Below are 17,023 nucleotides of genomic sequence, written 5' to 3' on the forward strand. Positions count from 1 at the left end.
GGTACATTATACCGGTACTAGTAAAGTACCGCTAATAAGTGTTGTACGATATACCGGTACTAGTAAAGTACCACTAATTAGGGTTGTACAATATACCGGTACTAGTAAAGTACCGCTAATTAGGGTTGTACGGTATACCGGTACTAGTAAAGTACCACTAATTAGGGTTGTACAGTATACTGGTACTAGTGAAGTACCGCTAATAAGGGTTGTACGGTATATCGGAACTTTATTTAGGGTTGTATGGTATACCGGCAGTAGTAAAGTACCGCTAATTAGGGTTGTATGGTATACCTGTACTAGTAAAGTATTGCTAATTAGGGTTGTACGGTATACCGGTACTAGTAAAGTACCACTAATTAGGGTTGTACAGAATACCGGTACTAGTGAAGTACCGCTAATTAGGGTTGTACGGTATACCGGAATTTTATTTAGGGTTGTACGGTATACCGGCAATAGTAAAGTACCGCCAACTAGGGTTGTACGGTATACCGGTACGAGTAAAGTATTGCTAATTAGGGTTGTATGGTATACCGTTACTAGTAAAGTACCGCTAATTAGGGTTGTACGGTATACCGGTACTAGTAAAGTACCACTAATTAGGGTTGTATGGTATACCGGTACTAGTACAGTATACCGGTACTAGTACAGTATACCGGTACAAGTAAAGTACCACTCATTATGGTTGTATGGTATACCGGTACTAGTAAAGTACCGCTAATTATAGTTGTACGATATACAGGTACTAGTAAAGTACCACTAATTAGGGTTGTACGGTATAACGGTACTAGTAAAGTACCACTAATTAGGGGTGTATGTTATACCGGTAATAGTACAGTATACCGGTACAAGTAAAGTAACACTCATTAGGGTTGTACGGTATACCGGTACTAGTAAAGTACCACTAATAAGGGTTGTACAGTATACCAGTACTAGTGCAGTACCGCTAATTAGGGTTGTATGGTATACCGGTACTTTAATTAGGGTTGTACGGTATACCGGCACTAGTAAAGTACAGCTAATTAGGGTTGTACAGTATACCGGTACTATTAAAGTATCGCTAATTAGGGTTTTCCTTTTGTTTTTACAGGAATGACGGCGCGCCATAGTCATGTCGTGACATTGCTGGTTTTACGAGCAGAGGAGCATGTTGGGCAGCGCACACACAGAGTACATACAAGCAGACACAGTGTGTAGACAGAAAAGGGAGAACGGACGCATTTTGGCTTAAAAACTAAAGATAAAGGTGAAGTTATAACACTGAAACACCCTCAGGAAGTTGACTACTACTGTTTAGTGGTTACTACTCAATTAACTGCTAGGTGTCCTCTAGTGTCTCTCGTTAGTGTCGGGGCTAAAAAAAACAACTCAACAGCTGTGGCTGTGGGCAACCTACTGATTGCGATTTTATTACTGTGTTGCTCGAGGTAATGTCATTTATATGACATCAGTCTGTCAAAGCTACTCTGGACCACCAGTTTTTGACCTCGGTATTCGTCAAGTCCTGGTCACGGCCCTGATTACAGCGACACTCGTTTGAAGGAAAAAATACCAGGCCTGGGCAATTATTTTCACTCGGGGGGCAAAATTTAGAGAAAAAAAAAGTGTCTGTACACACACACACACACACACACACACACACACACACACACACACACACACACACACACACACACACACACACGTATATATATATATATATATATATATATATATATATATATATATATATATATATATATATATATATATATATATATATATATATATATATATATATATATATATATATATATATATATATATATATATATATATATATTAGGGCTGTGAATCTTTGGGTGTCCCAAGATTCGATTCAATATCGATTCTTGGGGTCACGATTCGATTCAAAATCGATTTTTTTTTTTCAATTCAACACGATTCTTGATTCAAAAACGATTTTTTTCCGATTCAAAAGGATTCTCTATTCATTGAATACATAGATTTCAGCAGGATCTACCCCAGTCTGCTGACATGCAAGCAGAGTAGTAGATTTTTGTAAAAAGCTTTTATAATTGTAAAGGACAATGTTTTATCAACTGATTGCAATAATGTAAATTTGTTTTAACTATTAAATGAACCAAAAATATGACTTATTTTATCTTTGTGAAAATATTGGACACAGTGTGTTGTCAAGCTTATGAGATGCGATGCAAGTGTAAGCCACTGTGACACTATTGTTCTTTTTTTTTTTATAAATGTCTAATGATAATGTCAATGAGGGATTTTTAATCACTGCTATGTTGAAATTGTTACTAATATTGATACTGTTGTTGATAATATTCATTTTTGTTTCACTACTTTTGGTTTGTTCTGTGTCGTGTTTGTGTCTCCTCTCAAATGCTCTGTTTATTGCAGTTCTGAGTGTTGCTGGGTCGGGTTTGGTTTTGGAATTGGATTGCATTGTTATGGTATTGCTGTGTATTGTTTTGTTGGATTGATTAAAATAAATAAATAAAAAAATAAATAAAAAAATATAAATTTATTTTTTAAAAATGAGAATCGATTCCGAATCGCACAACGTGAGAATCGCGATTCGAATTCGAATCGATTTTTCCCCACACCCCTAATATATATATACATTTATATATTTGTAAGCTGTAAAAATCGGCTGTACAGTGTGTGTGCTTGGGTCCTATTTTTAGGAACACTAATACAAAACCTCACAATAATTTCTGATTGAATGTAAAAACGTTATGACAGACCGCCTTAAAAAACGGAATGGGATTTTGAATTTTTTTGCCAAATGAGACACCCAGAATGTACATGAAAATAAAGAATGTTACAATATTAACTATGAAGGATAAGACACTGAATATTGACAACATATGAACGTCACACCCCCTCTCCATCCACATATTGTACAATCAAGCGAAACGCAACAAAACTGCAACAAACACAGTGAAACATGAACGTGTAGGGTAAAAAAATATACCCACCTACAATCTGATACATCTGATACATCACTAAGCTTTAAAACTTTGTTGTAAAAATCTCCTTCCGCGTCTGTCCCTGACACCTGCTTTTCAGGCTCTGGAAACACTCAGTGGAAACACTCCCCACCCACACTGCTTGGTGCCTCGTCTGAGCTGCTGTGACTTACATTACCATAGTAACTAATTAGATGACCATAGTAACTAATCAGATTACCATAGTAACTAGTATATCATGCAAAAGCACAGATTCCAACCATTGAAATACTTTGTATAGTTCAAGACTTAGTCATTAGAAAACATGACTGCACATCATGGCAGCTACACTTTACATCAGGGGTCACCAACGTGGTGCCCGCGGGCACCAGGTAGCCCGTAAGGACCAGATGAGTAGCCCGCTGGCCTGTTCTAAAAATAGCTCAAATAGCAGCACTTACCAGTGAGCTGCCTCGATTTTTTAAATTGTATTTATTTACTAGCAAGCTGGTCTCGCTTTGCCCGACATTTTTAATTCTAAGAGAGACAAAACTCAAATAGAATTTGAAAATCCAAGAAAATATTTTAAAGACTTGGTCTTCACTTGTTTAAATAAATTCATTATTTTTTTTACTTTGCTTCTTATAACTTTCAGAAAGACAATTTTAGAGAAGAAATACAACCTTAAAAATGATTTTAGGATTTTTAAACACATATACCTTTTTACCTTTTGAATTCCTTCCTCTTCCTTACTGACAATTTAAATCAATGTTCAAGTAATTTTTTTTTATTATTGTAAAGAATAATAAATACATTTGAATTTAATTCTTCATTTTAGCTTCTGTTTTTTCGACAAAGAATATTTGTGAAATATTTCTTCAAACTTATTATGATTAAAATTCAAAAAAATAATTCTGGCAAATCTAGAAAATCTGTAGAATCAAATTTAAATCTTATTTCAAAGTCTTTTGAATTTCTTTTAAAATTTTTGTTCTGGAAAATCTATAAGAAATAATGATTTGTCTTTGTTAGAAATATAGCTTGGTCCAATTTGTTATATATTCTAACAAAGTGTAGATTGGATTTGAACCTATTTAAAACATGTCATCAAAATTCTAAAATTAATCTTAATCAGGAAAAATGACTAATGATGTTCCATAAATTATTTTTTAAATTTTTTCAAAAAGATTTGAATTAGCTAGTTTTTGTCTCCTTTTTTTTCGGTTGAATTTTGAATTTTAAAGAGTCGAAATTGAAGATAAACTATGTTTCAAAATGTAATTGTCATTTTTTTTCGTGTTTTCTCCTCTTTTAAACCGTTCATCCATCCATCCATCCATTTGCTACTGCTTATTTATTAATAATAACAGAGTTAAAGGTAAATTGAGCAAATTGGCTATTTCTGGCAATTTATTGAAGTGTGTATCAAACTGGTAGCCCTTCGCATTAATCACTACCCAAGAAGTAGCTCTTGCTTTCAAAAAGGTTGGTGACCCCTGCTTTACATTTTAAAGATCTAAAACAATTATTTGGGAATGTCCGGCGGGGCCGCATGCGGGCCCCCGGGCCTTAATTTGCCCAGGTCTGGCTTAGACTGTAGTATTTAATGTTGTTTACTGTCCAGTGAGACAGAACTTTCTTCATGTTACGTAATCAGTCATGGAGCAGGTTTCTGCTTCATTTGCTGCTCAGTGTACGAGTGAGTAATTGCCAGGAGGTTCCCAGCGCCGCTCTCTGGAGGGCAAAGGGTGACAGCGCCACGGGGGCGGCCAGGGGGTGTTAATGCCGCCCGAGTGCCCGTCACATCAGTAACTGCATCAAGCAGGCGTAAAAGCTCATTAAAAAGCGGTCCGTTGGACTTCTTCTCTCATATTTCAGCCACACAGCTGACCGTGAAACGCTGCAATGCGTCTGACTTCGGACAAACAAAAGGCCAGGAGCCATTAGAGGCCGACCGGGGCCTCGTAAAAAGTTCAAAGATGGCAGTGAGTGAGCGCTGGCCCAGCATGGGATGCCGAGTAAAAAACAAAAATTCTCCGCATGCCTCTCTTGGAAAGAAAGACCAGAAGAAAAGGACGCATTTAGAAGACTGTAAACTTCATGGATGCTCCAGATCATGACATTTACTGCTTGTTTTTGCACCAAGTTGGGAGTTTGTCCTTTTTGTTTTTTTTAAAGCCAAAGCATGGCGACCAGTTATAGTGGCCGTGGTGAAGGTTTTACGTGAACGCGCAGCCTGTAAAACAACGTGCAAGCCTTGCAGAACCCTCCTAGTAGCCTCTTAGGGAAAAGATTCATAGAAATGTTACTCATTTCACATGAAGGGTCCCATATTCTAGGTCAGGGGTCACCAACCTTTTTGAAACCAAGAGCTACTTCTTGGGTACTGATTAATGCGAAGGGCTACCAGTTTGATACACACTTAAATAAATTGCCAGAAATAGCCAATTTGCTCAATTTACCTTTAACTCTATGTTATTATTAATAATTAATGATATTTATCTTTGTGGAAACACTGATCATCTTAATGATTTCTCACAATAAATATAAATAGAAACAGATAAATATCAATATGCAACACTTTATTTTTATATTTTCTCTAAGTGCACATTTTTCAAATTGAACATTTTCAAATGATCACTTCTAAGACAGTCTTGTGGAATCACAATATCCCATTTTAACTAGCTAGCTACTAACCTTTTTTTTTTAACAAATCATGAATTACTTTGCACCATGTTTGTACAAATAACTCATGTAAAATACAAAAGTCAACTCTCAAATTTTTAAATAAATCATGTCACACTTTGAACTGGACACCAAATCTGTTATCTGTTTCTTTGTCAGTTAGTGAAGACCAAGTCTTTAAAATATTTTCTTGGATTTTCAAATTCTATTTGAGTTTTGTCTCTCTTAGAATTAAAAATGTTGAGCAAAGCGAGACCAGCTTGCTAGTAAAAAAAATACAATTTAAAAAATAGAGGCAGCTTACTGGTAAGTGCTGCTTTTTGAGCTATTTTTCGAACAGGCCAGCGGGCTACTCATCTGGTCCTTACGGGCTACCTGGTGCCCGCGGGCACCGCGTTGGTGACCCCTGTTCTAGGTTTTAAATAAGTCTCAGAGGTACCACAATGGTGTATTGTAAAATCTAACATTGACACTTGAATTTAACCAGTCGATATGGGCTTTGAGCACAGACTGTTTGGTAGGGTCTGTAGATTTAAAGCTAGTGTGTTATTTAAAAAAAAGTGCTAATAACAAATTGTGAGCCTGATTGTGTCTCTTAAGGGGGAACTGGCACTTCTTTTGGAGTTTTGCCTATCGATCACAGCAATTATGAGACAAGAACACAAAGATAGTAAACGCTTGAAAGATGCGGCTCATGGGAGTCAGCGTTGTAGCCTTAAAGCCTCTAAAACTACTTCAAATATATATATATATAACAAACACCTTCATAACAATATGTAATATGTACAATATACACACTGCAAGTATATATATAATGTAGTAACAGACACCTTCATAACAATATGTAATATGTACAATATACACACTGCAAGTATATATATAATGTAGTAACAGACACCTTCACAACAATATGTAATATGTACAATATACACACTGCAAGTATATATATAATGTAGTAACAGACACCTTCATAACAATATGTAATATGTACAATATACACACTGCAAGTATATATATAATGTAGTAACAGACACCTTCATAACAATATGTAATATGTACAATATACACACTGCAAGTATATATATAATGTAGTAACAGACACCTTCATAACAATATGTAATATGTACAATATACACACTGCAAGTATATATATATAATGTAGTAACAGACACCTTCATAACTATATAATATGTACAATATACACACTGCAAGTATATATATAATGTAGTACCAGACACCTTCATAACAATATGTAATATGTACAATATACACACTGCAAGTATATGTATAATGTAGTAACAGACACCTTCATAACAATATGTAATATGTACAATATACACACTGCAAGTATATATATAATGTAGTAACATACACCTTCATAACAATATGTAATATGTACAATATATACACTGCAATTATATGTATATAATGTAGTAGCAGACACCTTCATAACAATATGTAATATGTACAATATACACACTGCAAGTATATATATATAATGTAGTAGCAGACACCTTCATAACTATGTAATATGTACAATATACACACTGCAAGTATATATATATAATGTAGTAACAGACACCTTCATAACAATATGTAATATGTACAATATACACACTGCAAGTATATATATAATGTAGTAACATACACCTTCATAACAATATGTAATATGTACAATATACACACTGCAAGTATATATATAATGTAGTAGCAGACACCTTCATAACAATATGTAATATGTACAATATACACACTGCAAGTATATATATAATGTAGTAACAGACACCTTCATAACTATGTAATATGTACAATATACACACTGCAAGTATATATATAATGTAGTAACAGACACCTTCATAACTATATGTAATATGTACAATATACACACTGCAAGTATATATATAATGTAGTAACAGACACCTTCACAACAATATGTAATATGTACAATATACACACTGCAAGTATATATATAATGTAGTAGCAGACACCTTCATAACAATATGTAATATGTACAATATACACACTGCAAGTATATATATAATGTAGTAACAGACACCTTAAAGGCCTACTGAAATGAATTTTTTTTATTTAAACGGGGATAGCAGATCTATTCTATGTGTCATACTTGATCATTTCGCGATATTGCCATATTTTTGCTGAAAGGATTTAGTATAGAACAACGACGATAAAGATTGCAACTTTTGGTATCTGATAAAAAAAAGGCTTGCACCTACCGGAAGTAGCGTGACGTAGTCAGTTGAACATATACGCAAAGTTCCCTATTGTTTACAATGTATGCCGCATGAAGTGAGAGAGATTCGGACCGAGAAAGCGACAATTTCCCCATTAATTTGAGCGAGGATGAAAGATTTGTGGATGAGTAAAGTGCAAGTGAAGGACTAGTGGGGAGTTGAAGCTATTCAGATAGGGAAGATGCTGTGAGAGCCGGGGGTGACCTGATATTCAGCTGGGAATGACTACAACAGTAAATAAACACAAGACATATATATACTCTATTAGCCACAACACAACCAGGCTTATATTTAATATGCCACAAATTAATCCTGCATAAAAACACCTGCGTGTTTGTTATGCTAGCTCCTAGCTCCTCTGCTAGCTCCTAGCTCCATAGAACACGCCAATACAATTCAAACACCTGATCAACACACACAATCACTCAGCCCAAAAGACCGTTTACCTAACCCAAGGTTCATAAAGCTTATATATTTTTAAAAAGTTACGTACGTGACGCGCACATACGGTCAAGTTATCGAATGTTTAGCAGCCAAGGCTGCATACTCACGGTACCTGATATTCAGCTGGGAATGACTACAACAGTAAATAAACACAAGACATATATATACTCTATTAGCCACAACACAACCAGGCTTATATTTAATATGCCACAAATTAATCCTGCATAATAACACCTGCGTGTTTGTTATGCTAGCTCCTAGCTCCTCTGCTAGCTCCTAGCTCCATAGAACACGCCAATACAATTCAAACACCCGATCAACACACACAATCACTCAGCCCAAAAGACCGTTCACCTAACCCAAGGTTCATAAAGCTTATATATTTTTAAAAAGTTACGTACGTGACGCGCACTTACGGTACGGTACGTGTTATGCTAGCTCCTAGCTCCTCTGCTAGCTCCTAGCTCCATAGAACACGCCAATACAATTCAAACACATGATCAACACACACAATCACTCAGCCCAAAAGACCGTTCACCTAACCCAAGGTTCATAAAGCTTATATATTTTTAAAAAGTTACGTACATACGCAAAAAAAAGCCAAAGCTGCATACTCACAGTAGCACGTCTGCGTCTTTGTCATCCAAATCAAAGTAATCCTGGTAAGAGTCTGTGTTGTCCCAGTTCTCTACAGGCGTCTGTGTATCCAAATCAAAAGTCCTCCTGGTTAGAGTCTCTGTTATCCGAGTTCTTCCATCTTGACTGCATCTTTCGGGAATGTAAACAAAGAAGCGCCGGCTGTGTACTGTTGTGGCTGACTACGTTCGAAAAATACGTCCATTTCGCACCGACAACTTTCTTCTTTGCTTGCTTGGCTTCCTTCTCCATAATGCAATGAACATGATTGAAACAGATTCACGAACACAGATGTCCAGAATACTGTGGAATTATGAAATGAAAACAGAGCTTTTTCGTACCGGCTTCAATGTGGAAGGCATACCCGTGTTCGTCGGGCTACGTCACGCGCATACGTCATCCTCAGAGGCGTTTCGAACCGGAAGTTTAGCGGCAAATTTAAAATGTCACTTTATAAGTTAACCCGGCCGTATTGGCATGTGTTATAATGTTAAGATTTCATCATTGATATATAAACTATCAGACTGCGTGGTCGGTAGTAGTGGGTTTCAGTAGGCCTTTCATAACTATATAATATGTACAATATACACACTGCAAGTATATATATATAATGTAGTAACAGACACCTTCATAACAATATGTAATATGTACAATATACACACTGCAAGTATATATATAATGTAGTAACATACACCTTCATAACAATATGTAATATGTACAATATACCCACTGCAAGTATATATATAATGTAGTAACAGACACCTTCATAACAATATGTAATATGTACAATATACACACTGCAAGTATATATATATAATGTAGTAACAGACACCTTCATAGCAATATGAAATATGTAGAATGCGATGTGGGTGGACGAAAGTGAGGGACCCGGCTGACGTACAGGTTGAAAATATAGGCTGGCTAAGGCTAAACTTTATAATGCTACATATGCATTTTGACAATAAAGGGCTTTTCTATTCTGTATCATGTAAATAATGCTGCTGCTCAGTTCAATGCTATAAACTAAGCTACATCGCGAAGGTAATGACGGATTATATAACTTACTCATCCATTGCCAAACACAGTAGACACTGACCCAGTTAAAAGTTGTATTTTTAGGAAATTTTTTTTTCGTTTTGCCGTAGGACGATGACGCTATTTTCTTACAGTAGAAGGCTAAGCTGGCTACACAACAAATCGAGCCAACATTGCCGACGTAACATCTACACATTTCTAACCCACTTTTATTAAAGTACTTCATTACTCACCGTTTGATTTAGTTAGCGGCTGATGTCCATCTGCAATCGGCAGTGTTTTAGCTTCTAGTAAATCACTAATCTTTGGCTCCATGGCGACAAATAAAGTATGTTTCTTACAAGTATCATTATCCTTGCAGGTCGAGGCATATCTAAACATGCTTCACTACACACCGTAGCTCACCGGTGTCACAATGTAAACAAACGCCATGGGTGGATCTACACCTGACATCCACTGTAATGATACCAAGTACAAGAGTGTATCTAGTCGATACAACTATGATTTTTTATCGTCACAAAATCTTTAATTGAAAAAAAATGTATATTATGTTCATAAATTCAGGAAATACGTCCCTGGACACATGAGGACTTTGAATATGACCAATGTATGATCCTGTAACTACTTGGTAACGGATCGATACCTAAATGTGTGGTATCATCCAAAACTAATGTAAAGTATCAAAGAAGAGAAGAATAAGTGATTATTACATTTTAACAGAAGTGTAGATAGAACATGTTAAAACAGAAAATAAGCAGATATTAACAGTAAATGAACAAGTGGATTAATAATAAATTTTTACAGTTTGTCCCTCATAATGTAGACACAATAATAGGTAGATAAATGACACAATATGTTACTGCATACATAAGCAGACTAATTAGGAGTCTTTGTTTGTTTACTTACTACTAAAAGACAAGTTGTCTAGAATGTTCACTATTTTTTTTTAAATTGTTCTTCGATTACAATAATAAACATATGTTTAATGTACCCTAAATTTTTTTGTTAAAATAAAGCCAATGAAGCAATTTTTTGTGGTCCGCTTAATTTAGAAAAGTATCGAAATACATTTTGGTATCGAGACAACCATAATTTATATCATATATGGATAATCCACTGACGTCACACGTGAACAAAATTCCAAACAGCACGAAGGAAGGCGAGATTGTTTTATAAATATCCCCGCAATGCCTCCACGGTTTGATTTCAAATTTTTCGGCCCTTACGACATTTTAGCGAAAAAGAGTTTTCGAAAAAAAAAAAAAAAAATCATTTTCGGGTTTTGTCGGGACTCCTGGTGAATATTAGACATAGTCTGTTAAGCAATTCCTCCTTTGAGATGAAGAATGATTTAAGTGTGTATTTGGAGCCAGCAGAACCAGAAACAATAAATATAATAATTGAAAAAAAATTCTAGCAACATGCATTTATTTGCAGATGGATCACCATCGCACTTTTTTCCCCCCCCATTGTAGGTGGCACTGCAGGAGTGCTTCTACATTGCCCAGCATTACACATAGCACAATGCCACGGGTCGGAGCACGATGACATGAACGTGGAGGGAAATCAGCGTCTCCATGGCGACAGCCAGTTGTACACGCAAAAACCTCAAGCAAGTTATTTTAAAAAAGGCTACTGAAGCTTTGTTTCCCCCCCCTGAAGTGGTGGACACTGGGCATGACCTCAGTAGAAATGTGAGGGAGATGAAATATTTTTCTCACGCATAAACAAACTGTAGGGCGCCATATTATTGTTAGAACATCATTAAAAAGTACATGTTGCATGGTAGGGGACATTTCCAGTCCCAGCTTACATTTATTGCCCTCTCACATCTTAAATTGATTCTGATGAGCTACAGATTGCGGAGAGAGCAAACCACCACAGGCCGCCATCAAGTGATAGTTAAGAGACATGAGTCATACTATAAATAATTTTTTTTGCTGGGAATGGCAATAAATAGCATTTTAGTCCTAAAACTAAACAGTGACACATTCAACCGGGTGTTGTTGGGCCTCCTCGGAATGGCATTTATTGCATGTACACAATTACAGGCATGCGAGCACCCTTTGAGAAACAAAAAGGGAAACGGAGAGAAAAAATACAAAAGGAACATTTCCATCAGGCCACGCAAAACCCCAAATTTTTTTTTTACAAAATCAAGGCTACATTTCCTGAAATTTCCCTTGTGGATCATTAAAGTTTGTCTAAGTCTAAGTCTAATTGACACTATATTTTACCTGTAAATGTATTCTTATCTACTAACCTCTTTTGGCTGTCTTTTTGACGTTAACATGTCATTTTTTTTTTTTTAGTAAATAACTTACTAACATTATCATCATCGAAAATGCCATGTCAAATTCTATAACATGCATGCAAAGAAGTCAGAAAACTCTATCCTGTAGCCACGCCCCCTTGGGTTATATACTTCCGGTTTAGTAACCTCTGTTTACATCTGTCATGTCAAAAATATTCCTTCTCGCCGGCTACTAATAAATGGTCTAGAATACAGGTGTCCAACCCAAGGCTCGGGGGCCAGATCTGGCCCGCCACTTCATTTTATTCAGCCCTGGAAATAATATGTATCAATAAAGTACTGTAACTCTTCTTACTAAATGTATTCTTTCTTTCTACTTTGGGAGAAAAAAAATATATGTAGTCCATGTAATCGCAAATTACGTTAACTTTAATATTGTCTAATTATGCCAACATATATTATCAAACATTCAAACCATTTTTTGAATAGAAATAATGACAATAAAAGGAAGTCTGAAGTCTGAAGTCTAAATACTAATAATAATAATTTCAAAGCAAGTTATCCATCAGATTGTGCAATGTAAAAGTAGCAATAGATTTCATGGTGTAATTGTGAAATTTACTGTGGTTTTTACCGCATTTTTCGCTAAATGAAATCGTTTTTTACTTTTTTTACTGTAATAAACTGGTGCAGTTTTGGCATTTACAGTAATACACTGAATAATCTACACTTGAAGATTTGCAGTAAAAAAACAAAAACCTGGCAGCTCAGGTGCCGAAATTTTACTGTAAAATTGCATTTTTTTTAAAATTTACAGTAAAAGAAAAAAGTAATGTAAATTTTACAGTAAGATTCTGAATAATAATCACTTATTCTTCTCTTCTTTGATACTTTACATTAGTTTTGGATGATACCACACATTTAGGTATCGATGCGATATCAAGTAGTTACAGGATCATACATTGGTCATATTCAAAGTCCTCATGTGTCCAGGGACGCATTTCCTGAGTTTATTAACATAATATATATATTTTTTTTAAACAAAAGAAGATACCCAAGAGGGACAAGCAGTAGAAAATGGATGGATGGATGGAAAGATTGTGTCATGCTAAACCGGTACCAAAATGCATTTTTAATACTTTTCAATACTTTTCTAAAATGTTACAATTGTCTTTATTTTAACAAAAAATCTTAGGGTGAATTAAAAATATGTTTATTATTGCAATTTAGTCCTTAAATAAAATAGTGAACATACTAGACAACTTGTCTTTTAGTAGTAAGTAAACAGACAAAGACTCCTAATTAGTCTGCTGACGTATGCAGTAACATATTGTGTCATTTATCTACCTATTATTTTGTCTATATTATGAGGGACAAACTGTAAAAATTGAATATCAATCCACTTGTTCATTTACTGTTAATATCTGCTTATTTGCAGTTTCAACATGTTCTATCTACACTTCTGTTAAAATGTAATAATCACTTATTCTTCTCTTCTTTGATACTTTACATTAGTTTTGGATGATACCACACATTTGGGTATCGATGCGATACCAAGTAGTTACAGGATCATACATTGGTCATATTCAAAGTCCTCATGTGTCCAGGGACGTATTTACTGACTTTATAAACATAATATACATTTAAAAAAAACGAAAGTAGACCCCCAAGAGGGACAAGCGGTAGAAAATGGATGGATGGATGGAAAGAAGATTTTGTGATGCTAAAAAATATCGATGTAATCATAGTAGTATCGACAAGATACGCTCCTGTACTTGGTATCATTACAGTGGATGTCAGGTGTAGATCCACACATGGCGTTTGTTTACATTGTGACGCCGGTGAGCTATTGTATCTTCCTACAGTGTGTAGTGAAGCATGTTTACCTAGTCCTCGTCCTCCAGTGATAATGATACTTGTAAGACACTTACTTTATTTGTCGCCATGGAGGCGAGGATTAGTGATTTAGAAGTAGCTAAAACACTGCAGACTGTCTTAAAGCACCTCTTCCTGAGGGTGTTTCAGTGTTATAACTTTACCTTTATTGTTAGTTTTTTAGCCAAAATGCGTCCATTCTCCCTTTTCTGCCTCCACACTGTGTCTGCTTGTAAGTATTCTGTGTGCGTGCGCTGCCGAACATGCTCCTCTGCTCGTAAAACCAGCAATGACATAACGTGACGACGGGGGACCGGTACTTTCTAGATGCATTATGGTACCGAATATAATTCATTAGTATGGCGGTACTATACCAATACCGGTATACCGTACAACCCTAGCATGCACAGTATATACGTGCGAGTGTACAAAATGGCATTGTACTCACGCCAGAGCCATGATGCTCAGAGGTCGGCCAGCCAGCGACTCGAGTCTCTTCAGAGTATTCATGTTGTCAGACGAGAGGCCCATCCCGCTGTCGGACTGTCCGCCCTGTCCAACATAAAAGATCCATCATGTCAAACGCCAACATAAAAAGCTGCAGCATCTACCATAAATTCCGGACTATAAGCGGCTACTTTTTTCCCTACGCTTTGAACCCTGCGATTTTTCTTCGCTGACAGCCATAAAGCAAACACTTTTCATTAAACACATAACTTAAAATGGTGTGTTGTTGCTTGTGCTACGGCGCCACCTTTTGGACGAGTTCACTCACGACAAGGCGAATGCCTACAAGTCTTCGAGCCGTCCACAGCGTTTCTACTCGTATGGACTCTCCGTCCATCACGTCGAGCAGCGTTTGTAAGTTTTACAATATAACTAAAACAATTCTTACTTACTTAACCGTCCCATGTGTGAGGTCCGTGTTTTCATGTAATCAAGCTAGCATTGTTAGCATTAGCTAATATGCTAACACGTTTACAAGTGTCTGTGTTAGTATTATTAACTTACAACGGCATTCTTTTTGTAATGTTTCAGTTTTGTAAATTCACCAAAACGTCACCGTATAGTCTGTTTAGCTGAGTGGAGAGCTAGCTCGTGGGTCCATGTCGATGCCTTCTGTTTTGTTCGATCAGCCGTTTTACTGCCGTGTTACCGACACAGTTTTTTAAAACGAAGCTCCTGATTTTTCAGCAATTGAACATGTAAAAGTTAGCCAAAAAAAAAGCACCATTTATAGATGTTTTAGTTTTAAAGAACTGAAAAATTATGAACAGAGTTGACATAAATACATTAATCCAAATGAATCACTATGTCTGTTTCAGTCACTATGTTATTTAGTCACATCCACAGGAACCACATGGGTTAGCCTACTCTATACAGTATTTACAACACTACTAGTGTTCACTTCACAGCCACATATGGTTCATCTACTTATTGACATTATTTACACATTACTTTCTGTTTCAATCACTATGTTATTATTTACACATTACTTTCTGTTTCAATCATTATGTTATTTAGTCACTACAGTAATTATGTTCACATCCACAGGAACCACATGGGTTAGCCTACTCTATACAGTATTTACAACATTACTAGTGTTGACTTCACAGCCACATATGGTTTATCTAGTTATTGACATTATTTACACATTACTTTGTCTGTTTCAGTCACTACAGTAATTATGTTCCCATCCACAGGAACCACATGGGTTAGCCTACTCTATACAGTATTTACAACCTTACTAGTGTTCACTTCACAGCCACATATTGTTTATCTAGTTATTGACACTATTTACACATTACTTTGTCTTTTTCATTCACTATGTTATTTAGTCACTACAGTAATTATGTTCACATCCACAGGAACCACATGCGTTAGCCTACTCTATACAGTATTTACAACATTACCAATGTTCACTTTACAGCCACACATGGTTCGTCTACTTATTGACACTATTTACACATTACTTTGTCTGTTTCAGTCACTATGTTATTTAGTCACTACAGTAATTACAACTTGTGTTCACATCCACAGGAACCACATGGGTTAGCCTACTCTATACAGTATTAACAACATTACGAGTGTTCATGGGTCATCTAGTTATTGACATTATTTACACATTACTTTTTGGCATTTTTGCTTTGATGGCTCTGACATGAGCCTTCCTGGCTAATTTCTGAGCAGCTTGCATTTTCCTTTTTGTTTCTGCTTTAGTTGATTCTGCCTTGGATTTTATAGCCAATTTCTGTCTCTTTGACTCCCTCTCCACTTCTAACTGCTGCAAATGCAAAAATCATAAAGAGTACAAACAACGTTTATTCTATTCGCTAACTTGTTTACTTGAGCCATATTGCAGTCTACTGTGGCCTAGTGGTTAGAGTGTCCGCCCTGAGATCGGTAGGTCGTGACGGTCATACCAAAGACTATAAAAAATGGGAGCCATTACCTCCCTGCTTGGCACTCAGCATCAAGGGTTGGAATTGGGGGTTGAATCACCAAAAATGATTCCCGGGCGCGGTCAACGCTGCTGCTCACTGCTCCCCTCATCTCCCAGGGGGGTGATCAAGGGTGATGGGTCAAATGCAAAGAATAATTTCGCCACGCTTCGTGTGTGTGTGACAATCATTGGTACATTAACTTTAACACACTTGTCTTATGTGTGACTGCCATCAACTGGTCACACTTATCATTACACCATGTACCAAATGAAATTGCTTCGAGGTCGATAAGCAAAACCAGAATTATTCCGTACATTAGGCGCGCCAGGTTATAAGGCGCATTGTCGAGTTTTGAGGGGGTAAAAATTATTTTTATAGTCCGGAAAATACGGTAATAATTTTTAATAGAAAACCGCAGTTTTTACCACTGGATTATCAAAAACCGTA

At 36.2% G+C, this 17,023-nt stretch overlaps 1 protein-coding gene across 2 annotated transcripts in view; it reads right to left on the reverse strand.

The window, feature by feature from the left end:
• Positions 1–17,023, reverse strand: part of kdrl (kinase insert domain receptor like) — a 234,004-nt gene that overhangs the window by 4,013 nt on the left and 212,968 nt on the right. For both annotated transcript variants that reach the window (XM_062044282.1, XM_062044281.1), the window contains one exon: positions 14,581–14,684. In XM_062044282.1, coding sequence (XP_061900266.1) covers positions 14,581–14,684 — 104 coding nt within the window. The remainder of the gene's footprint in view (positions 1–14,580; positions 14,685–17,023) is intronic.

The sequence above is a fragment of the Entelurus aequoreus genome, linkage group LG04 (genome assembly GCF_033978785.1).
Source record: "Entelurus aequoreus isolate RoL-2023_Sb linkage group LG04, RoL_Eaeq_v1.1, whole genome shotgun sequence".
Classification (NCBI taxonomy): domain Eukaryota; kingdom Metazoa; phylum Chordata; class Actinopteri; order Syngnathiformes; family Syngnathidae; genus Entelurus; species Entelurus aequoreus.